We start from the raw sequence: 24,366 nt of genomic DNA, 5'->3' as shown, positions 1-24,366 counted from the left end.
ATCGGGAAGTGGATGCAAGTAATGTACAGAGTGTTTTTCAAGGGTCATAAGAAGCAAACTCCTTTGGTCAATGGAGAGACAGTCGGCATTCCATGCCTAAAAAGCTGGTAGTCGTTCTGCTAATTAAGTACTTAAATATAGCCAGGCTTCAAACTTGGGATAACATTATTTCTATTATCTAAAAATGGAAGTCAAAAACGTTAAGTGAGATACCAGCAGAATTGGCAAATACAACAGGTTTCAAGTATGCAAAATATATCAACGTTGTCTATTTTTTTTTTACATGTTGCATGGATTTTAAAAACACAGTGACTGCCTTATAGCTCTTTTTGCAACATGTAAAAACAAAATTGCGTTTTTTGAGAGGGGGGACACCAAGAAGTACAGAATAGTATACCTGTTGGCCAGTGTTACGACAATGACCACAGAAAGCAGTACTCGGTCCATGCTCCACAGCATGGATGAGGACTCCAGAGAACAGTAGGAATCTGGAGGTCAGGAGGAGGTGCTGACCAAAAGGAAACAAGTAAACAAGAGTGAAGTGGGCCCCAACTAGTGGCAAGTAATGTGCAGGCTATTCTCCCCTTCCAAGATTTTTTTTTATTTACAAGAGATTTCGCAAGCATAGCATAAACACTATCGAGGCAAAACCTATGCAGGATCTTGCGTTTGCTCAAGTTAGAGCTATTAACGTTGCAAATCCTAATTGGACTTTTCTTGCCACATAAATGTGAACAGAAAGGGAATTTCACCCTTCGGACCAAGGACAGTGTTTGCATGTTAACAGCATCAAAAGCCTTGCAAGTGTTTTTGCCTTACATTTCAACAGAGCTCTAATGAAGTTAGCAGAGCAACCTAGAAGATTTATGGCCCCAATAAAGGAGATAAGCAATGCCCTGTGTACGAGATCATGAGTGCTGGCTAGGAGAGGCCCTGCAGCGAGAGGCTCTCTGCGATGCGATGAGACGGCATATGGTGATTGTTTAGTAAAATAAGCTTATTTGAGGAGCTGTGTTTGTTTAGTAAAATAAGCTTATTTTAGGAGCCTGGTAAACGAGGACAGCAATGGAATAAAGCCAAAACAAATGTCATTGACAAGGGTGGAGGTGGGAGCAACAGAATGCTACAATAAAATGCAGGCAGCTACCAGCCTAAAACATGCACAGTGAAAGAGGACCACCAAAGAAATGTAAAAAAATAGTCCGTCACAGCAAACAGATAAAGAAACCAAAGTGTAGCAATACAGTAGTTGGTCACTGCTCTAAATCAGAAAAAGGAGGGAGAAAAGGGCAGAACTGACCACTAGCCAGCAAGACGTTTTAAAGGACACTGCAACCAACAAATGAAATCAATTTAACCCACAGTATAAGTATACACCAGGTCAAACGCTTACGCTCGACCTAAAAAGAAAACATGCCACCAGCTAAAGTTGTCAACCATATGATTGCATTAAAACTTTTACATTAAAGAAAAATAACAATTGCATAGAAATGTAACAGAACATGTTATAGAACATTTCTAGCAAGCGGGTGCAGGTAGAATAGGTACAGAAACCCATTTTTGTTTTAATGCACATCACGGGGAAATAGCATTCCAGTTGTCCCAAAGTAAAAACACTATTGGTTTGAATAACTGTAAGCTAAAGACAAAGCTTAAACACAGAGGGATAACTACAGGAACTAAAAAAGGTTAAAGAATGAACAGAAAAAAACACTAGCAAAGATTGACCTAACAGCATTGACATTGAATTGCATTTATTTGTAGGCGGATGTGCACGTGATTATGCAAAATGCAATCATTCACAGTATAAGAGAACCAATAGCTGAAGTGGGGTGACCTACTGCCCCATGCTGTATGCTGTGGTGGGAGGAGGCAAAAAGTAAGATAACAGGTGAAGAGGCCAATGGATGAAGAAAGCGGACACCAATCCCTTTAGGTACATAAATGTTGCTGTACTTTTTAGTCATTACTATTCTTAATTCATTAGGCTAGCAAATCAGCTATAGCATGAATTTGTGTTCCATGGCCACATTATTCCCAGTGGCGATGCTTATATGACTCTGCAAACAGAACCAAACTATGAAGTAATGAGTGAAGGAAAAAAAACACACAATGGGGCTCAAGGAGAAGGCAGCTAACTTGAATAACAATAAAAGAACAGACCATGAATTAAAAGATAAAGGAAGACAAGACACCTCCCTCAGGGACAGATAGGAAAAACTAGAGCGGCATGATACATCAGGGGAGTGGGGACTAAGGACTGAACACTTTATGGGGTTTGGAATACAGTCAGGAGACACTTCATGAAGCAGAGGTCAAGGTTGTATGACACACTGGGAAGGAGCAGGATAAATGGAGAGACATCAAGACGACGAAGACATAGTGAGTGCATGAAAAATTAAAGAATAGTGGAAAAATTAGCACGTACATTTGGCAGCTTTCAAATCCCACAAACGAAGAGAACCAGACTGTGACCCTGCTACGAGCCATTCTTCTGAAACGTTAAAACGTAGAGCCTCTACTGGTGTGGTGTGGCCTGTCAGGCTCTGAAAAGAAGCAAAGACGTTAAGTTAGTTAGAAATTGATACTATCCTTATTAAGGAAAGCATCAAACAATGAGACTGAATGAATAACAAACAAGAATGACGACTAGGGTGGTATGGAGAATGCAAACTTATTTATTGCCATAAGAGGGTATAGCAAATAGCAAAGGACAAGATGGCATTTTTTGCACTATCAATTTGAGTAGCATACCTGGGAACCAGACAACCGCTGCAACCAAAAACAAAGAGAGCAATACAGATGGCATGCCATATCAACTTGTTTTAAGATCTGTTGTAAGCACTATCATTTGTGACTATGTCTAATTGTCTAGGGCACTGGTGCTCTGCAAAGGTTAGCTACATTTTCCCTTGTGCACTTGATTCCCTTATACTAGCTTGCTTGAGCAGTCAAGACTCACCGTAGAAGGTACTACAGGTTTCGGTCAAGTGTAATACATATTAAGATCAATAAATGTCAATGTGAAGACAACAAAACGTATATTAAAGGAATATGGATTTAATGATGTTTCACTGATTTTTATTACGTTTCTTGCAGCGCAAAAAGTAAACATCACTACTCTGAAGACATAACTTCACTTTGTCAGCTAGTAGCCATGTTTATTCCAAAAGGCCCTCCATTTCTTCTATCCTTTGATTGCCTACACCCATCACCCAAACCACCTGACCACCTAACCTTATCCAGCCCCTTCACTATGAAAACTTAGCATATTTCAGTGTCAGGTCTGATTGCCACACCATCATAATACCTCCCAGCACCATCTGACTCAATAATCCTCTGAGGTTCCCCTTTCGCTAATCCTGAAGTCAGCTGCTCTAGTCATCACCTAGAATATTAAAACATTGCAGGTGTCTCAGACAAGTTAGCTCCCAGAGGGCTCGCACCAGATGCGTTAGCCATCGGTTACCATTTTTTTTTAAAGCGGTTTTCTCACCATAAAGCTACAAGTGCTAGTTTCTTAATGTCAAGGGGCCACAATATCTTTCCCCACCACTTCTACTGTGAAACCGCCTTGGTACTCCAGGGACTAAGGATTCACTTATTTTTTAGGAATTTGAAGAGCCAGCATGTTAATCTCTCAGTTCAAAGTGCCATTACAAGTGGTACAATGGTCCTCTGAAAGAGACTGCTGATTCCTTAGTCTCAAACTTGAAATGCTTGTTCATAGTTACCTGTACTCCAACCATGTTTTGGTTATGCCACTTTGAATGGCAAAATACCAGAATCCTATTTTATCCTAACAAGAGTATAAGTGCAGTACAGCTAGTTATCAACCAGCGTTTCAATTCTTGAGAGACTAAGGAATCTAAAGACTTGTGAAGAGGACCACTGTTCCTCCAAAGGTCACTTATTTTGCTCTGTGTAACAGGCATACTGCCCTGTGGCTATGTGCAGGAGGTATGTGACTTCCGAAGGTCACCCTAACAGAATCACCTATGTACACTGTTCTAGAGGTGAACCTGATGCTTCCTGCACCACTTGCAAAAAATGAAATCTTAAAATGCCAGGCTTGAGACATATTCTGAGAATATGTTTGATAGTGCCACTTCCCCAATGCACCCACCAGCAGATGTTAGTTTGCAAGGGACCTGTAGCATAGCAGTTCTCTAAAGCACAGCACCAACAGTAAAGTATTTTGAAGAACATTTTCCATGCCTTTGCTTGTGATGAAAAGCTATTTCCCTTAATAAGTATGTTGAAGCAGTGTTCCTCCTCCAGATTGACTCTAAGCAGCATGGAACACTAGAAGGGGAGTCCCCCAGTCTGGTGAATATTTTACAAAGATGATATATTACATGAGAGGAATCATTCATCTCAAATAGACTAATCTCAAATGGCATCAACTTCCATGTGGCACCCTCTTTCAGCAGTGATTTAATCACCCAATGGAGAACATTAAAATAGTGGAAACATTCTCTGTGGAAGGCCAAACTCTTGCCTGACCTGCTTGTACTAGACTGTACCTTTGTCTGTCATGTCCTCAGCTTTTTTCCATGTTACATATTCCCATATTTCCTGATCCAGGGCGAAGTCCTAAGTCTCAAGGATGGAGGCGAAGTAAATTTTATAAGTCCTCATCGAGCCCAGTCCCAAACTGGAGAGTGGATCTTGTTACTAGAGATATTTAAGGCAGGTGCAAAGATGCACCTCCAGAATGAAGGACACTTCTCACAGCGGCTACTTTAATAAAGGCACAGGCCATTCTTATCCGGGCTGTCAATTAGGGCAATTGTACTGCCTCATAATGCGTGACACAGGCTCTCAATCCTTTCTCTCCTGTTCTGGGCTTACACTGGGAATATACTACCCTAAAATTCTCCTGGCTCTTACAGCATAGCCCACAGAGAAATCTTACAACTTCTTTACAGCTTCTTCCTTGAGCCCCAGAGGGAGAGTCTAGAACAAATAATGAACGCTGGGGAGAACTAACATCTTTAAAGATGCAATACTACCAATTCCTGATACTGAATGATTTTCCCAAAAGCAACGCCAGTTTTAACAATTTTGTAGAGTGACTGTGAAATTGCTCTCCTCTGTCATGGAGGCTGCATGTTGGGGTGATTTTCAGATAGTGAATTACCCGCCAGCACACATGAAAGGGCATGGAGTACGCTAAAGTGTTCAACTTCTTAAGCTTGTGGTCATGTTGGAAACCTTCTTGGTTGCACTCAGTCACTGATTCTTTCAAGGGAAGTATCCAGATCATTCATCAACACAAAGACATCATAGGTGAATACGGTCAATATGAACTCATCACACCCAATTTTATCTTTCTGATAACTGAATTGGCCTTTTATGTTAATTAATGAGTTCTAATGTGAAGATACAGCCTTGTCATGTCCTCCTGCCAATCCAAACTGGTTTTAAGGTTATTTCATTCACTCTTATCCTTAACCTATGCTGCCTGATAGCTGGATGTTAGCTAACTTATAAAACATTTTCATTGACTCTTTGCCCACAGTGTGCTCTCCATGAATGGCCAATCCCCCATATCAAAGTCTTTTTCAGCATCCAGTGCTAGCACAATCACCTCTCTACTGCCTCCTTTGGTGGGGTCAATATGGTGTACAGTCTTCTTACAGTTATCACCAAATTGTCTATCAGCTATAAACCAGATTGGTCAACTTGCACTAAGAATATCTACCTAAATACACGGAAGCCAAGATTTTGGTGAGGATTTTTGGAACTGTGTCCAGGAGTGAGGTAGGCTTAGAGGATGCACACACAGCAGTGTGTAGGAAGTAGTCCCAGTGTGTGGTGGACACCTATGGTGTTATACCTTATACTGGGTCCAAGCAAACCCCCTATTAGTGAGTGTTACAGTGTCTAGACAGCCAGGGCTCTCTGTGGTAGCTATGGTGAGCAGCCAAGACATATCCAGAAGGCATGTGAAGCACTTTCAATACCACAGCAGTCACAAAGTCACCTATCACACATGAAAGGGACCACACAGTGATGCAAAAAGAAATGTACTTTATTATAGGCACACCAAACTAGACTATCATAGGTATACTTCCCTCTGGAAGTATGAACACAACAAATATACACAGGTAAGTAATTAGGGATAGCATAAATTAGCAAGGTTTTATAGAGGGCCAAACCATTTACTAAAAAAACGGAACTCGAACGGGTGTTCCCCTCCAGAGTTTATGGTGTAGTTAGACAATCGCTGGGAGAGAGTGGAACTACAAAAGGTAAGTATCTAGAAGATGCCCAGTGCCCGGGTGCAGAGATGTAAGTTACCTGGTTTTCCCATAGGCTAATATGGGGACATGGCAGTCGGAAATTCTAAAAGCAGGACGGGAACAGTGGAACCCAAGGGCAGATACTGGGTGAAGAGGACCTGCAAAAGAAGGGGACAGAATCCTGTCCACGCAGGAGTGTCCAGCTGGGGCAGGAGTCAATGCCCACTCCTCTGTAGCTGAATAACCGGGTCGACCGTGATCTATGAAATCCAGCTGCGGGGTTCAGGAACTGCAGGAGTCCCTGAAGTCACCTACACGCTGTCCCTCGACGGTCACTGGACTGCAGACAGGTCAGTGGTCTGGATGACCACCCACAAGCAAATGCAAGAGGAGCAGTTGGAAGTTTTGCAGAGCTGTGGAGGACCATCAAGGTCCTAGGGACTCGACCCTTGGAGAGGAGTCAGGGCTGACCCTCAGAAGACAGGAGAGCCAGCAGAAGAAGGCAGAGCCCCCGCAAGCAACCCACTGGCATCCGGCACAGTAAGTCGCAGTGAGGCCCAGTCAGCACACCCGCTGGAGCAACAGAGAGGAAATCTGTCCTTGCAGAGATAGAGTGCTGGGGGCCAGGGCTACTTGGAGCATGAAGATGTTTTGGAGCAGGAGTCAACAAGCCTTGGTTGCTGCAACAGTCACAATGTGCAAGGATTCCGTCCTAACGGAAGAGGCAAGGGCTCACCATCTCCCACTTTGGATAGAAGGCAGAGAGGACCCAGGGGATCCCTCAGAACCAGCACCTGTGTTGAAGAATCTTCACAGATCCAGGGGACAGAAGATACCACCAGCTGGACATCATTGCCTTAGGTGCCTGCAGATGCAGGGGAGTGACTCCTTCACTCCAAGGCAGATTCCTTCTTGCTACTTTGGTGCAGCTGAAGTCTTACCGACCCCAGAGGATGCACAGCCATGTAAATGTTGCAGATTGCTGACAGGAGCCACAAAAACAATGTTGCAAGGATAAGACTTCTGAAGTGTTGCAGTCTGGTTCGGTTCCTGCGTTGCCCAGCAGAAGTTTCAGATGCCAGGAGCACAAGAGGTCTTTACAGAGAAGTCCTGATGGAATCTTGCACAGCAAATCCGAGGACCCACCCTCAAGGGAGTCCGTAAATAACCCAAAAAAGATGTTTGGTCACTCTCTGGAGTGACCACCTTTCAGGAGGGGTCTCTGACGTCAGGTACCTGGCCTACCCAGTCAGATGCTCCCAGGGTCATCTGCACATCTTGTTTCTAAGACAGCAGAACCAAGTGCCCACCTGGAGCAGCTCTGGGCACCACCCACAGGGTGGTTCTGGACAGGGGTGTGGACACTCCCCTTACCTTTGTGTGTTTCGTGCCAGAACAGCAACCAGTGGTCCCTGGACTGGTGCAAACCAGATTATGCAAGGAGGGCACCAAATGTACCCTGCAAAGCCACCCGGTGGTGTGGGGAGGCTACCCCTCCCTGGCCCTGTAACACCTATTACCAAAAGAGAGGAGGTTGCACCTCTCTCCTACAGGAAATCCTTTGTTCTGCAGTCCCCTGCTTGAGATGGTCAAGCAGCAGGAGGGCAGACTCTCTTAGGGGTTGCAGCAGCGCAGGCTGCCCGCAAACCCTGGAAGACTGGCAGGAGCAGAACTAGTGAGCCTTTAAGGAACACCCAGAGTGCATGGCATCATGCCACCAATACTGCAATCAGTATTGGAGTATGATTACGACATGTTTGATACCAAACATGCCCAGGTTCGGAGTTACCATTATGTAGCTGGACCACAAGTAAGTGACCTGTACATAGCTAAAATGGCTTCTCCGCCCTTACGAAGTCTCATAGGGAATTGGAACTGAAGTTTGTATGGGCACCTCCACTCATGCAGGGGTCCCCACACACACAGGGACCTGCACCCTGCCCTTTGGGCTGAAAGGATCTACCACAGGGGTGACTTATAGTGACCTGGTGTAGTGACCTGTAGGGAAAGGGTGCATGAACCTTTTCACGCAGGCTGCAAATGGCAGGGCTGTAGACACAGTTTGCATGGGCTCCCATGGGTGTCATAATACATGCTGCAGCCCATGTGGGGCCCATGATGTACCAATTCCCTGGGTACCTAAATACCATATACTAGGGACTTACAGGGGTACACCAGTATGCCAATTGTGGGTTGTAAGAAGTACCAAAGCAACTAAATGTGGAGGAGAGCACAATCACTGGGGTCCTGGTTAGCAGAATCCAAGTGAAAGCAGTCTAAGCACACTGACATCAGGCAAAAAGTGAGGGTAACCATGACAGAAAGAAGGGACTTTCCTACACAGCGTCCTTCTCAAGCATCAGTATTAAAGAGATCATAACCTTGATTATGAAGAAGTAACTTCTGGATTTGGTCAGATTCATTAAGGGCTACCATCAAAATCCCCAAAATGTTTTGGACAATCCCCTGTGAAACCCAACTGAGAACCTACTTGGACCCAGAGCTTTGAACAGCTTGAGAGCAAGAAGACTACAAAGATCTTCTCCTTTTCCAAGTGGCATCTAGCTTTTCCCTATCCTCTGGTGATATTTTTAGTAACCTTGTTGGGCCTATAAACTGTATACCAGCCCAAATAATGTCCTCCCATAACGTAGCCTTGCTCACCATCACCATTATTGTTCTAGTGCAGGTATAGTTTAATCGCTTTCCTAATGTTCTGAAGCACCACATGGATGTTCAGCAGGAGTTTTGATTCCCCTCGCAAGGGGTTTCAGGACTAATCCAGGGGGCATGAGAAAGGCCAGAGACCAAACAATGTTACCAACTGCAAGTCTAACTCCTCTGGGATGCCCAAAAGCCTCGTGGCTAACACTACGTAGTCTAGCTTGGCACAGATTTCATGGGCTGCACCATAATAGTTAAGTCCACCTTGAAAGAATGCCTGATGACACAAAATGTTGATGAGCTCTAACCCTTCCTTCCAGGCCTTCCATGCTAAAAACATGACAGACACCCACAAATCTGTGGTTTGTCCATAAGAGGGGCCTATCACTAAATTAAAACACGTAACCATAATAATACTTTACTTAGTGCTCTCAGAGGAAGATCCTGAAAAGGATACAGTTATGCTCCATTGCAAGCCATTGTTCCTCAAACAACAAATTATGCCCCCTTTACCTGAAAGTAAATTATCCTAGCCAATCTATCTCGAAACGTTGAATTCACAGGACAGCCCTGGCATTATTCAAAAAAGTAATTAACTAAAGGTCTTTTATTTTGCAAAGTAAAGGGTGAGCCATGTAACTTTTTATTTCACACTCATACTTGGCAAAAGAGCATACAACATTACCATAGTCAGCAAGGCGGTAGCTTTCATACTTTTTTTAAAAACTCGAATCAATGGCTGTCAGGAATCCCCAAGGTGCCTACTGCATTATCTGTCAGCATCCCCTGGGATTAGGGTTAAATTATATCTCTGTTCTTGGTTAAACCTTCATGTTTTTAAGTAAACATAATGTGCTGGGTTACACAATTGGTTTTACCAATGCTTATTTGCTAATGTGAGTAGGTGTAGACATGTGCTTCTAATTGGGCGTGGTGAGGTTATTTTCATCCACACCAGGAAACTCAACTGCTTTCCTGATTAGCTATAAATAGCAGAGTGAAGCGTGCCTCCCTGCTTGGCTTTGTTTTGCTTCCTGATCTCAGCATCTGACTTGGCAGTCCAGACCCTGCTGTCATCCTTGTATTCAGGACTTTTGTGGCAATTCTTTTCTTCGTTCCTGTACCAGATGACACCAGGCATTCCTCCAGCACACCGGAAAAGACTGCAGCCAAGTGACTAGTATTCTCCAGGGAGTTTGTTCTGTAAGCGCTGCGCTTTCCTAGAACAGCTGGTGTATTTCAGACCTCGTATTTTGGCAGGGTGCTTATCTTGAAGAGACAAATGCATTTCTGAACATTCTACATTCTTATTGTAGTTACATGCCTAAATGTGCTTCAGGAAATCTAATTGAGCTCAAGTGCCACTAAAAATTGACAGTGCTATTTTAAAAGAGCATTTACGTGACTTTTCTTCCTCTGATAGCATAACTCTTGGATTTAAATTGTGCCATTCATGCCTGTGTTTCAGGTTTGGGAAATTTGCTTTTTGAAGGGTTTTTCACACACAGTGAAACCAAACCAAACTGTGCCACCCTATGCATGCAGGAAAGTTATATGTGATATAATTAATGCTCTTGTTTGTCTTTCTTTTTCATGATAAGTGCAACCACAGTTCTAATTGTAGTGTGCAACAGTGAATCTATGTGAAGCCAGCCCTAGTGTTGCAGTACTTATTGTTATGCTACTCAGTTTGGGATTTTGGTAATGTAGTGTAAGTAATTGTGCCAACAGTTATTATTATCCAAGAAAAGTGCTGGAGCATCCTCTCCCGTGCCCATATCAGAGAGAGAGATTCAGTTTCAAGGAAGCTGAGTGCACTAACTCTACTATCACTCTGTCAACAACAACCTGCCCCCTCCCCCCGAAGATACAGGGTGCCTGGCTGGACCGGCAAGACGTGCCAGTGTTTTGTCTCTTTCTCTTCCACTTCCCCTTTCCTTTTGGGACACCTGCCGGGGCTTCTGTGTCCACCAGGAAGTGCCAAGAGGTGTTCCAGGAGGTGAGGGGCATACCATCGCCCCTGCAGACATTCTGCTTTTCAGGAGAGTGGCCAGTCTCGACAATGGCTTTTGCTTTTTGTGTCCTATAGAGTCCATTTCAGAGTCTCACTGCTAACTCTAGCCGAGTTTGTTGTTTTCAAAGAGGTGATTAAAACCACAATTGTTTTAAATAAACCATTTCTGCCTCTTTCCTTTCTTGCTTAATAGGTACTGTGGAAATTCCTGTGGTCGAGTGCAGTCTCAACTCTAATGGCTACCTTTGTCTTTGGAGCATCAGTGACTGCTCTTTCCCATTGTGGGCAAATTAGTCTGTTGAAGACATCCTTCTAATGCTCACACTTTCAAACACTCAGATTAGAGGCAGGCCATCTGCCTTGTAGCACAAAGCCCTAGAATTGGACCAATACTGGCTGCAATATTCTTTCGTCCGTTTTATTACTCACCATAATACAGTTTGGCTTGTTGACATTCCACACGTTAACGCAGAAGTCATCCCCTGCAGTGGCCAGGAGGCGCCCCGAAGCCTTACCCAGCGCCACTGCAGACACATTGCCTTTATGAGCAACAAACTCTTCTGTGGTAAAAAGAGAGAAAAAAGACAGTCACAGTAAATCTGAACACAGAATGTGCTTTGGGAGAAAAAGTCAGAGTGAGGTGGTACGCCAAGGGCATTAGGAGAGAACAGGAAGGTTATAGAGTGATGAGAAGGTGCGTGACAGACTGCGGTGTGTCTACGGAGTGTGAATGTGCAGGATGAGTGAAAAACAGATTAAGGAATTCTTCTGTACAAACAATAGTTTTACTGTGACTTTATCCTAGAGATGGAGATGAATTACTTCAATAGGCAATCCCCCAACTCTCGTTCTACGTGGTTGTACTATGACCTCTACAAGAGTGAGGCAAAAAGGAAGTGTCTCTCTCTCTAGATAGATGCAACATATAGTTTGGAAAGTGTGTTCAAATTCCAAATAACTCCAGCTTTATAGCACACAGCTATTTTTCTTACCAATGCAAACTTAAGGGCCTGGTACCCGCTTGTATTCCAAAGTATAAAATATTTTCTTTTTTTTGCAATTATAAAGAGATGTGGCATAACAGCCAGAGAAGCCAAATTTGGAGCTGGGGAACCAGGTTCAAGTCTTGGCACGGACGCAACATCCTGTGATTATGGGAGAATCACCTAATCTCCCTGTGCCTACCAAAAAAGATTTTTTTTTGTATAACATAACTGGTGCTCATGTAAAACACTGAAATACCTCTGGCCAAATTTGCGCTTTATAAAAATGCAAAAAAAAAAAAAAAAAAAAAAAAAAAGGATTCCACCATGGTTACAATTTTTTCATTTATTTCACCACAAATGGTAACAGGAGTTAATGATGGCTAAAACTGTCCTTTTTCTATTGCATTATTTGTATAAGTGTTATTCAATCTACCATATTTTTGTTCCCAGATCCAAGCAGATTGCGGGACATATAGTCTTTATAATTAAAGGAATTACTCAGGGTTATATTATGAACACATTTCATATCAATGTAATGAATGTAAAAGAAACATTCCATCACATCATTTTATTTCTACCCTCTTGTGGGGAATCGTTGCAATTCTTTAGTTTCACTTCTACTCTTTAGTTGGTAAACCTCATTATAATTGTATAACCAAAAATTTATTGAGGAAGGGTTGGCCTGGCAAGTTGCAGACAAAATGTTCTATCATGCAACTTCTGGCACCCCCTTACAAAATTCAGCCATATGATGTGGTTAACTCACTCAGAGGAAACGCTGTTTAATGTATGCAAACAAAACAGCAATGGTTCAGCTACAATTTGAATTCGACACTTGACCGTCGTATTGAAAATGTGAGTGTGTGGGTGACGCCCCACCCTGTGTCTGATGCAGCTTAATAGGCCTTTGGAAGCTGCAGTCCTGTCCGATTATGGACTCAAGTGCCATTGATTATGCTTGGGTCCGTATTCCTTCTACTCTTCTTCCGACAGACTTTTTTTTAGGAGTTTTGAGAGTTAAGGGGGGAGTTAAAATCAATACTTCAAATCAAACTGACAGTGTAACCTATTTGGTCACACATTAAATCCTGTAGACAGAAGGTAAAGGTCAAAAGTTTATTACAAATTAAGGGCCAAACTTATGTAAATGAATCTCACAAATATGCTATACAAGTACAGAATCACCAAAGGTGAAGTAAAGCATAGAATGAGATTGAATCGTACAAGCATAACACATACAATGATTTCAGTTGCAGCAATACAAAAGATGAGAAACAAGATCTGATGGCCTGTATATAAGTCACTGTCCTCTTGCCTAATCACTGGAAAACTAAATTAATCTAAACACCCTAAACTAAGCTATAGTAAATCCTAATTATCTCTCAGAAGATATTGGAAATAATGGAAATATAGGAAAGTGTCAGCATAAAAGAAATCTCAGTAGATGTTCCGAAAGAGAGATGGCGTGTAGCATAAAGCCAAACACAGCAAAAAAGAGTACAGAGGTCTGTGCCCCTTCAAGTCTCAAGTGAATCTGCTCTCATCAGAGGCTAAAGAGAATCTGCTCTTGTCTAACTAGGTGAATGCCAATTAAACCTACAGAAACTTTGAGAAATTTTTATCATCAGCCCTAGTAATTTTCCATCTTCCTTGCACAGTTGAAATTGACAACTCCCATCAAGTTCTCATCCCATGAACCAAACATCCGGACAACCCTGAACGTCTCTTAGACATTGGTATACAAACAGGAGTCTTTTCTTCTCAGTTTGCTAGTATTCCTTTATCTTTGCCAAAGTATCCTCCCTTACCCACAATCTCAGATACAAAATATGCCTTTCATTAACTGTAAACAAAGAATATTGCACAGCAAGCAAAACTCCACGTTGAAGGTTGATGACAAGGAATTAAACATTTCAGGCCTTCGGTTATTATGCTAGTGTACTAGGACTCTAAATGCACATTTCAAATACATGATTATAAGTGCATCTTGCAACTATAGATGGAACAAGAATCAAAAATGAAACTGGTTATATGCAATTTAACCATAATACCACAATTAGAGTACATAAGTATAAAAAGAATATGGGTACTACAGTTCAGCATGTTAAAGTCACACATTACAACACACACATATATGAACATTTATTTCTCTAATGTGAATGCACCTTCAATAATACGATTTAAGTGCTCCACTTTTCATTTTGCACCGTGAGGAAACACAATATATGTATTATCGATTACATTGTCATGTCACTTTTATGACACATAATGGCAAAGTCAAAATTATATGTTACCAATCCACCCTCTGTTGACGAGTTGGGTCATCACAATCATGGTAAAATCACTTTAATGAGACCGACTAAAACCTTGTTATTTTCATCAATTTCCGTCCAAACTCCTCCAGGCGCTTCACGTCATCATAAAATATATACTGAATCTCTTCTAACTCAACATCCACTCCCTTTCTCTTCCTTGCTTGCTCAGCTTTTATCCCGATATATTTTGAAACCCACATCCATAACTATTGCACATATGGCAATGATGAACAACTGTTTCAGAACCAAGCCTACAGATACACTTCCTAAGATTCCAAACCATCTGCCTACAGCACAAAATCTGTCTCAAACAGCCTTCCATGCACCTGTTGCTTCCACCTCTTTCAAATCCTACGTCAAACCAGAACGTTTCTGAATGCATTTCTCTAGGGTCCACATGTATCAAGCGTTTTTGCATTCGCAAACGGTGCGAATGGCTATTTGCGAATGAAAAAATGCCTTTCAGTATGTATGAAAGTCATTCGCTAAGCAATTTTAAGGAATCGCTAAAATAGTGCTTCCTTAAAATTGCGAGCCTGTTTAGAGAATCGCAAATTGCGATTCTTTGAATAAGAGCTCGCAATAAGGAATCCTTCTTTGCGATTTCTTAAGCACATGTATCAAGCTTTTCCTTAATGCGAATTGGGCATCAAGGAATCGCAATTACCACCAAGTACAACTTGGTGGTAACCATGTGCAATTTTAAAAATGCATTAAAATGCATTTTTAAAATTGACATGTAACGCATACATGCCCCTTTGGCATGTGTGCGCCTTACATGTCCTGAAATATTTTTTGGGGTGCAGCAGAGAGGGCGTTAGTCCCCCAGCACCCTGGGGTTTTGCAGTTCCTAAATTGCGAATTCCAGTTAGGAATTTGCAATTTGGGAAATACAAAAAATTCGCAAATATCAGGCCCATAGGAGCGAATGGGCTCAGAATTGCTATTTGCGATTCTGGAATAGCATTTGCGATTTTTAAGAAATCGCTATTACCGAATCGCAAATATGATACATACCTTTTTGCAAATCAGAAATAGCGATTTCTTAAAAAACGCTATTAGAGAATCGCAAAGTGATTTCTTCATACATCTGGCCCCAGATCCTTACTTTTGTCTGAGATGCAAGTACAGCACTGCTGAACATTTCACATTCGGATGACTCTGCCCTCTTTTGCGAGTAGAAGGTCTAACACAAGTCTGTTCTGCAAAACTATAGATCTTATCTCTGCCATCTCAGTATTCACCATCAATAAGGAGTTTGCTGTACTAGTTGACAGTTTATCCACTATCGTAGACAACTTTCTAATTGTCAAATCATTCAGAATTGCCCCTACAGATGAGATCAATACACCACAAATTTCTCCTACCACTTCTCCAGCACTAACGCCTCTTCTAGCTCTAGGCTTTGTTTTCTATATAGGATCACTGAAATATTCCACATAGTAAATATTCGTGAAGACTATACCAAAATACCATGTACCATGCTATCCCTTGGGTAACGTGAAATATGCATACTGTCCACTTGTAAAGTATTCTCCAGGAATCGTAGGATCCTCTCCATCTAAAAAGAACTCATTCTTTCCTGTAACATCAAAGGTTTGTTCACATTCACTCTTCCCTATAAATAATGAATCCAAATAATGCTGGTCAATGTGTATGTACAACTTTTCTTTATGCTGCAAATCTAGAGCTGATGCTGGTTGGCTTCCCTCCCTTCACTTGATGTTCAATGTTTTCTCTTTTCTATCTGTGTTGTTTCTTGAGGTCTTTATCTGTCTCAGATTTAGACTCTAGATCTCTCCTTGTGCCTTCTAGTAGATTAAAAAAATGTCTTCTCTACATCTATCACTGAACAAGTCAAATATGTCTGTGCACATATGTAGTGTGTAGTGGCTTGAGAGATACAAAATATTTGTCTGCTATTTCTGCACCTTTAAAATAAGCATTTTTATTCAAATGTTTGAACAGAAGAACTTTTGAAAGTACTACATCATAATTAAAAAAATAATATTGAAAACTATGCTGTCTATAAAATATACTAAACAAAAGTCTCCAGGAGACTCCATATGTCAAAGGAATGTGGAGGTTTAAGTGATACCTTCTAAAACGGAAGCAAATCATTGCGTACAAATGTAGCAATCCTATGCGTCCAAAGTGTTGATGTACTCATTAAGCAGTCTAAACCATGCATTTGCAGAATAATCTCCTCTTGAATCATCTATATAACCCCCTCTCTATAGGACTCAATGTTTGCAGTGGGAACACTAGACAGTAACTCATTAACTTCAGAAAGTGTAGGGGAAAATGCTCCTATCAATACAATTATTAATAGTAAAAGGAAAACAAGCAACACTGCACTTAAAATGTATTTATAACTACAGGTTTCGTTAGCTTCCATTACTATTCTAAAATCAGATGTTTAAAGTGGAATACAGCAGCAACAGAGAATTGTCTGTCAAATCCCACCTGTGCAAAGCGACAAAACAAAGTCCAAGTGACAAACGGCAACAGATTTATTTATAAGGTTTTCAGGAATCTTCCATAGCCCTACTCCGTGTTCTTCTAAAGGACAAAACTCATCTTCTGCAGACTCAGACCTCGGTACTCTTCTTAATTCTTTTATTAATCAGAGTCAATTCGAAGTCCCTACATAAGGCACAGTTCAAAGTCACTAATAATCACATGTAGAATGAAATGTCTCAGTCTATCCAACAGCACAGGAAACTCAAAATAAATTCTAGCACAATGTTCAGTTCAAGGAGGTTCAAGGAGGTTCAGTTGGATCCGCAGCGTTATCCCAAAACACCCAAATATTTCTCTCTCCATCATCTGCAGCAAAGTATGCGCATTCAGGTGAAGAGTACTTCTGAGAGGACACTCTAGTTCCTTCGGATCTCCTCAGTAAAATCCTTCATTCTCACTTTCACTTAGAACAGAGTTCTCAATGCCCTCTGGACTTGTTTGAGGCACACGCTCGTTAGGCAGGTTCAGTTTTTCTCTTTCATGTCTTCTGGGCCAACAGTCTCCAGCTTCACTTGCTTTCTCACAGCACTAGGTCCTTTGTCAGGGTCTGAATCTGAATTAGACTCATTCACCACTACAGGACGAGACTCTTCCATTTCAGCTGTGGATCTCTCCAGACCACCCCTCAGAATCAATATGTGCTGTTTCATGCTCTGTTTGATCCCTGACAGCATGACTAACCTTCCCCTGTTGTCTCTGTTACCACCAGTACTTCTGGAACAGGTGCTGTCACATCAAGGGGACACTCAAATCTGCGAGTATGGGAAGTGTGTATCCAGTTAGGGAGACCTCTACATTTAACTGCGGTCATTGTCACCAAGATGACTTGATATGGCCCATGCCAACGAGGCTCCAAACATTTTGTTTGTATGTGTTTCTTCACCAGGACCCATTCGCCAGGACTGAGGTCATGGCATTGTTCCTGATGTGGAGGGGCTGTGGCTGCTCTGACCTGACGAGACACATAATGCATCATGTCAGCTAGCCCTTTGCAGTAACCAAGGATCATATCATCTGTAATGTTCCCAAGTGCATTTGTAGTGATACCTGGCTTTCTAATAGCTCTGCCTATGACTATTTCATGGACTGACAGTCCCGGCTTCCGAGCAGGAACACTCAGCAACACAAGAGGCAACGCATCAGGCCATTTCCAAGATGTGGAAGCACTCACTTTTGCCAATCTAGACTTCATTGTCCCATTCACCTTTTCAACAAGACCCGAGGTCTCAGGTCTATAGCTGCAATGTAGTCTCTGTCCACTTGCAATGCTGCGCACAACAATCTCAGGACCTCATTATTAAAATTAGTCCTGCAATTTGATTCCAGAGAAGTCTGAAAGCCAAACCTGGGTATGAGTTACCTTAACAGTTTTGCTTCAGTAAGACTGTCATTTCTACAGTTCAGTTAAGCCTCAACCCAACGAGAGAAAATACATACAACCACCGGGACATATCTTAGCCTGTTACACACAGGCATCTCAATAAAGTCCAACTGCATCCTCTTAAAGGGAAATCCTGATCTTCCTATGTGACTTAGTGTTACTGCAGTTCTCTTTCCAACATTGTTCTGTTGGCGCACCACACATCTGTGGCAATACTTCAGTCATCATCCTGAACTTGGGATTAAACCACGTTTGCCTAAACTATCGCACCATTGTATCTCTACCAACATGAGTAGGACCATGCAAATGCCTAGCCATTGGAGGCAACAAATTATTTGGCAACACCAGTCTCCCATCCATTGAAACCCAAATGGCATCGTCCTCTATCTTGACACAAGTTGCTCTGACCCAACTCTGCTGTTCTTCCTCCAACACCTCTTCCTGAAACCTCTTTACCTGTACCCATGTGTCCGCCGTTAACAAAAGGTTGTAATTGGTCTCATCCATTCCCTCATATGTATACTGTCAATTAAATGTTCAGACATTGTGAGCACCGTATTTTGCGACCTCATCAGCATACTTGTTGCCCAAAGTTACATGATCATTTCCACTATGGTGTGGAGGGCACTAGACCACTGCAATCTGTTCAGGCATCTGTAATGCTTCAAGGAGATTTCTCATGTGTTCACCATTCCAGACTGGGAATTGGTAGGACATCATGAACCCCCTCTGGGACCATAACTGGCCAAAGTCATGCACAACACCAAAGCTGTACTGACTATCGGTAAAAATTGTCACTTTCAGCTGGCCTGAAACACAGCATGCTCTACTTCGAGTAATCAATTCAGCCACTTGTGAAAAAATTATTCCTAGAAGCCAGGTAGCTTCAACACCTACTGAAATTGTGCACACTGCATAAACAGCTCACAGACTTCGTCCACTGTCTTGTAAGGAAAATGTTACTTACCCAGTAGACATCTGTAGATTCACATGCTTTGCAAAAGTCTGCCATCTAGTGTTGGGCTCGGAGTGTTACAAGTTGTTTTTCTTTGAAGAATATTTTCGAGTCACAAGATTGAGTGGCTCCTCCTCTCAGTGATATTGCGCATAGGCATCAAATCCTTTGTTAGATTGTTTTCCCGCAGGTGGGTGAAGTAATGAGTGTAAGTATGTATAAGTAGATAGTAAATAAAAGAGATGTTCTTGCAATATATATACATATTTACAATATATTGTAGTACAACGACCACAGGCTTCCGGGAAGGAAGGAGGGCGCTTGTGAATCTACAGCACTACATGCCACGAACAGATGTCTACTGGGTATTAAACAGAAAGTCCTCATCAATGGGATCTGTATGTATCTGTATATTGTGATATGCAGCTGCCCTAGCTATCATTTGATTGTAAGCAGTAGTATCTTCAGGGGGAGATGGCCTCGCTGGGTATAAATCTGAGCCGTTAGAGAGAATAGGATCATGATCATATAGATCTGATGGGTCTACATCTTCTTGATCACCACTTAGGTCATCCCTGTGAGGTGATGTGGATGATGTCTGTGGAGAGAAATATGTACAGTGTGTAGGTGAGGGAGGTGGTGGTGAGGTAGAAGGAAGGGAAGGAGAATGTGGTGAAGGCTGAGGTTGTTGTGTAGCCTTTTCTTTCTCCTTCTCTTTAGAGACTTTCTTAGGTGGAGACCCAGCGTCCAAAGTCTCCTGAAATGTAAGCGTTCTTTTAGTTGTTACAGGAGAAGAGGCTATGATCCTTACTGTTTCCTTCTGTATGTGGAGCTTGCGCTGTTTAGCGTCCATAACCTCTAATATAGGTTGTATGGCAGATGACTCCTCCTAAACTGAAGAATGTTTACTGATGGCATCTTTTGATTCTGAAGGTTTTGACACAGAATGCTTGACTCAGACCGAAATGGTCGGCTCCGAAAGTGGTGTTAATTTTTTCGGCTCTGAGGTGGAAATGTCAGATTTTCGGATCAATACCGAAACAGATGTAGCAGTCTGTAATTTCAGTGCCAAATGCACTTTGGTCTTGTGTTTCGGTGCCAGAACCCGAAGGTTGGTCATGCAAATGTATTTTGCGGCTCCGACCATGGACCGAGGGCAGTGGAGGACCGATGACCAATGCAGGAGTCTTTTTAATTGTCTTTGTTTGGTGTGAAAGGGGTTATGTACTCATGTACTGCGTTGGTGGTATGGACCGACTGTTGACATCAGTCTCTCGATCCGAGTCTGAATCTGTAATGGAGACAGCCATGCGATGTCCTACTTCTTCCTGCACGTGCATTTCTCTGAAGATGTCAGGTGTGTCTTCTGTCAATTTGGAAGGCCATCTCCAATCGACGCACTCTCCAGTCCCGGAGAGTCTTCTTCGTTCGAAACGATCTAAAGGCATCGCAGGTCTCCTCACTGTGTTTCGGAGCCAGGCAGATATTACACACCAAATGCTGATCTATGTAGGGAAATCTGGCGTGACACTGAGGACATAACCGAAACAGTGTTCATTCCATCAGCCTAACATCATTCATTTACAGTGTGTCGAAATAGGCCCAAGAAGGGAGAGGCCGCCCCTATGGGCATGAAATCGGCCCAGACGATTGAAATCAGATTGACTATAAAGAGTAGAAAACACAATCAAAACTATACAGACGTTGATAAAAAGTTAAAATAAAGTTCAAAAGATACTGAACAGAGATCCACCGGACTGAGAGGAAACACATCCGAACCTGACAGTGGAGCGAAAACAATCTAACAAAGGACTCGATGCCCATGCGCAGAATCACCGAGAGGAAGAGTCACTCAATCTAGTGACTCTAAAATAATCTTCGAAGAAAAACAACTTGTAAGACTCCGAGCCCAACACTAGATGGCGGACTTATGCAAAGCATATGTATCTACAGCTACATATGCCATAGAACACACAAGTTATCAACATACAGTGCAAAAATCAGACTCAGGTAGTGACTCATCTCGTATATCTGGTCACAGATTGGTGCTCAGTTCAGTGACATCTAGACAGTCATGCTTCACTTCACAATTAGCATTTTCATCATGTGCTACAGGCAAAAGAGTAGCAGGATTTAGAACAGCACAGAGCTTGACAGTCACATTTTCTGCCACAAGTATGGCTTGTTCATATTTAGAAAGGCAACTACTTGTCAAATGCTGGGTTCTAACCCTAGTCAGCAACAGTTCAACAGAGTGGGGAACATAAACAGTTAGTGGAAGACCCATGACTAGGTTTTCAACCCTCTCTACGTTGACGCTTACGGCTGCCAAAGCTTTAAGGCAACCAGGCAGTGCAGAAGCTACAGGATCAAGAGTAGCAGAGAAATAGGCTATAGGCCTTCTGCCTTTTCCGTGTAGCTGTGTAAGCACTGAAAGAGTGCAGCCCTCCCTCTTGCTGTAGAAAAGTGTAAATGACTTATTGTAATGAGGCATTCTCAGTGCTGGGGCACAACAGAGACTTTCTCTCAGCTCTAGGAAGCCAATCAAGCAGTCATTATCCCAGGGTACCGGATTAGACATCCTTGTGTGTCAACCTCTGCAAAGGCATGGCCACTAGGGAAAAGTTGGGTATGCACTGGCGACAGCTGCCCACCACCTTTCTGAGTAGTTGGCGGATTCATTTTCACAAATGGCAAAATCCTTGTGACACCTTCCTTGCTCCTTTTTTAATGTGATGTCTATGATACTGAACCTCTTTCTGACAGTAATGGAACTTGCCTGGGGACACGTTATGTCCATTCTCAGCCAGGTGGTTCAAAAATGCAATGGTATCTTGCTTACAGGCTTTCTTGAGTGTTCAACGCCACCAGAAGGATAGCCAATATATTGGACTAGAACTGAGTTGCAAGACATAACCAGGGATTCCAGATTCTTCTTAGGAATCTGGTTAAAGATGGATGGACTCTCAGTATACCCTTGTGGGACTCTGCACCATGCAAAAACATGACGGTCAAACCAAAATGTGAAAAGGAACTGACTGTTCTCATGCAACAATATCGTTAAAAAAAAAAAGCCTGCCACAAATCAATAACCGTGAACCAATCAACCTCACATGGAATCTGAAACAAAATCATTGCTGGGTTTGGTACCACGGGACAACAGGGAACATCAATGTGGTTTACTTTCCTTGTGTCCTGAACAATGTGATATTTCTCACTTGGCTTCTGCAAGACCATGATGGGTTAATTGCATGCACACCCCATAATCTCCTTCAAAATCCCTTGTTGGATCATAGATTAAATTACTGTAGTAATCCCAGCAATTGTTTCAGGTGTCAAATTATATTGGGGGGGGGGGGGTAATTTAAAAGGGTTCAACACCTTTGATCGACCTAATGTCAGACCATAAAATTACCAAAAGTCACACCTGACTCCATATTTAAGGTTTGGCGGTAAACCATGAATGGGCAGCACGGTAAACAATGTAGTGTAGGAACCATCGCTCGCCAATCTGAAGGCGACATCCTCACCATGCGTTTGCAGCTCTATGTCTTTCAGTGTTCAACAGATGAAACAGTTTAACTTGTAAAAGAAGTCTCTTCCCCAACACACTTAGTGGACTAGAATCACACACCACAAATCTGAGATTCTATTCAAAGGACCCTATTCGCATAGGCACCTCTTTCATTTCTTGGGTTATCATTTGTTTATTTGAAACTCCTATAACTTGGATAATTTTTCCTGCGAGGGGTAGGTTTGGGAGTTTTACTGTTCTCAGAGTAGAATGGGTAGCACTAGGGTCAACCAAACCTGTCACGGGGTGGCCATTCACTTCATCATCCACAAATGGACCACTCTGGTCTATCTACAAGGCTGAACCAAGTTCGATATCGTCCTCCCCCCTCAGGCACCGTTAGGGTGACTGATTGGAGCCAAAGCTCTTGTTTGTCTCAAACATGGGGTAGTGTTGAAAGGGATTATTGTCATGAAATACATTTGAATTCATGTTTGGATTAGATTAGAATTCTATCTCGGGCCATTCGTAGTTTGTTGTGGCAACGTGGATTGTGGAACCTGCCTCACTGGAGCCTGTGGTACATTGAAATTCTGAACCCTCTGCCTCTGCACGTTTTGCATCTGTACTGGGTTGTTATTCTGGAGTTGCGCAAACCCTGAATTCTGGAGGTCATTGGCAGGGTTAAGATGATATTCCCTCTTCCAAAGTCCCAAATTGTTGCAAAAATGACAAGGAGTTGTCTCCTTCAGACTACCCACTTCCATTCCTGTACTAGGGTCAATTGGGACTCCTCGACCTTTACCCTGCATCACAGTAGTACTCTAATGATACACACCTTGCATATCACCAACATTCTCCACAAATGGCTGGATCTGACTAGTCCTCTGAGCAGCCTTCATCTGGGTAACCATTAACTTCTTCTTCAGCTTCTTCTGTTTCACCTTTATTTAATCGCTGTAGTACTTTACATACCTCAGAACTTCATCAACTGATTCACTTTGCCAACAAATCAAATGCTGTTGAATCATCATGCTAATTTCAGGTCTCAATTCTGTCACAAACCTAGACACAAAATGTCCCATATCCTCAAGCGTCTCCATCCCACTATATTGCTTGAGCGCCTGCAACAGCCCCTCATAATGGACATGAATCAACTCTTTTGGTTCTTTGGTCGTTTTGTCAATTTTGATCCAACCAATATCTTTGGGGGACACCTTTGACTTCAAGAGTGTCATCACCTGCTGCGTTTTTATCAGGACACGTTGGGGAACGCTGGGTGGTAAGCACTTTGTGGATCCCTGCATATTCCTGTAGTTTATGGCATAGAAACGCAGGGGGAAAATAGTGTTTTTATTCAATTGTTTACCTTTGCAGGGCATTCTGGGGGGGAAAAAAAACATTGGGAAATCCTCACAAGCGATACCTCCCTGGACTCCCCTTGATGTCTACTTTTCAGAAATGCCTGGGTTTGATAGGTTTCCCTAAATGGTGTGATACTTGGCTTACCCACACAAGTGAGGTAACATTTTTATCAGGGGAATGCTGGGTCGAAGGAAGTTTGTGGCTGCCCTCAGATTCCAGGATTTTTTATCACCGACGTGTGGAAAAAGTGTTTTATTTTTGACGAACCTTTGAAGTTTGCAAAGGGTTCTGGGTGCCAGAACCTGGTGAGAGCCCCACAAGTCACCCAATTCTGGAGCCTAATTTTAAAAAATATGTAGGTTTGCTAGGTTTCCCTATGTGCCGGCTGAGCTAAAGTCCAA

The 24,366-nt window shown here is 42.5% G+C and overlaps 1 protein-coding gene across 7 annotated transcripts in view; it reads right to left on the bottom strand.

Moving 5' to 3' along the window:
- The window catches only part of KATNB1 (katanin regulatory subunit B1), a 434,067-nt gene that overhangs the window by 360,967 nt on the left and 48,734 nt on the right, over positions 1-24,366 (bottom strand). For all 7 annotated transcript variants that reach the window (XM_069217361.1, XM_069217365.1, XM_069217360.1 and 4 more), the window contains 2 exons: positions 11,356-11,486; positions 2,429-2,546 (listed from right to left, as the gene is read on the bottom strand). In XM_069217361.1, coding sequence (XP_069073462.1) covers positions 2,429-2,546; positions 11,356-11,486 — 249 coding nt within the window. The remainder of the gene's footprint in view (positions 1-2,428; positions 2,547-11,355; positions 11,487-24,366) is intronic.

The sequence above is a fragment of the Pleurodeles waltl genome, chromosome 12, assembly GCF_031143425.1.
Source record: "Pleurodeles waltl isolate 20211129_DDA chromosome 12, aPleWal1.hap1.20221129, whole genome shotgun sequence".
NCBI classification, from domain to species: Eukaryota; Metazoa; Chordata; class Amphibia; order Caudata; family Salamandridae; genus Pleurodeles; species Pleurodeles waltl.
The sequence above is the reverse complement of the archived record's forward strand: the minus strand, read 5'-3'. Positions and strand labels throughout refer to the sequence as shown.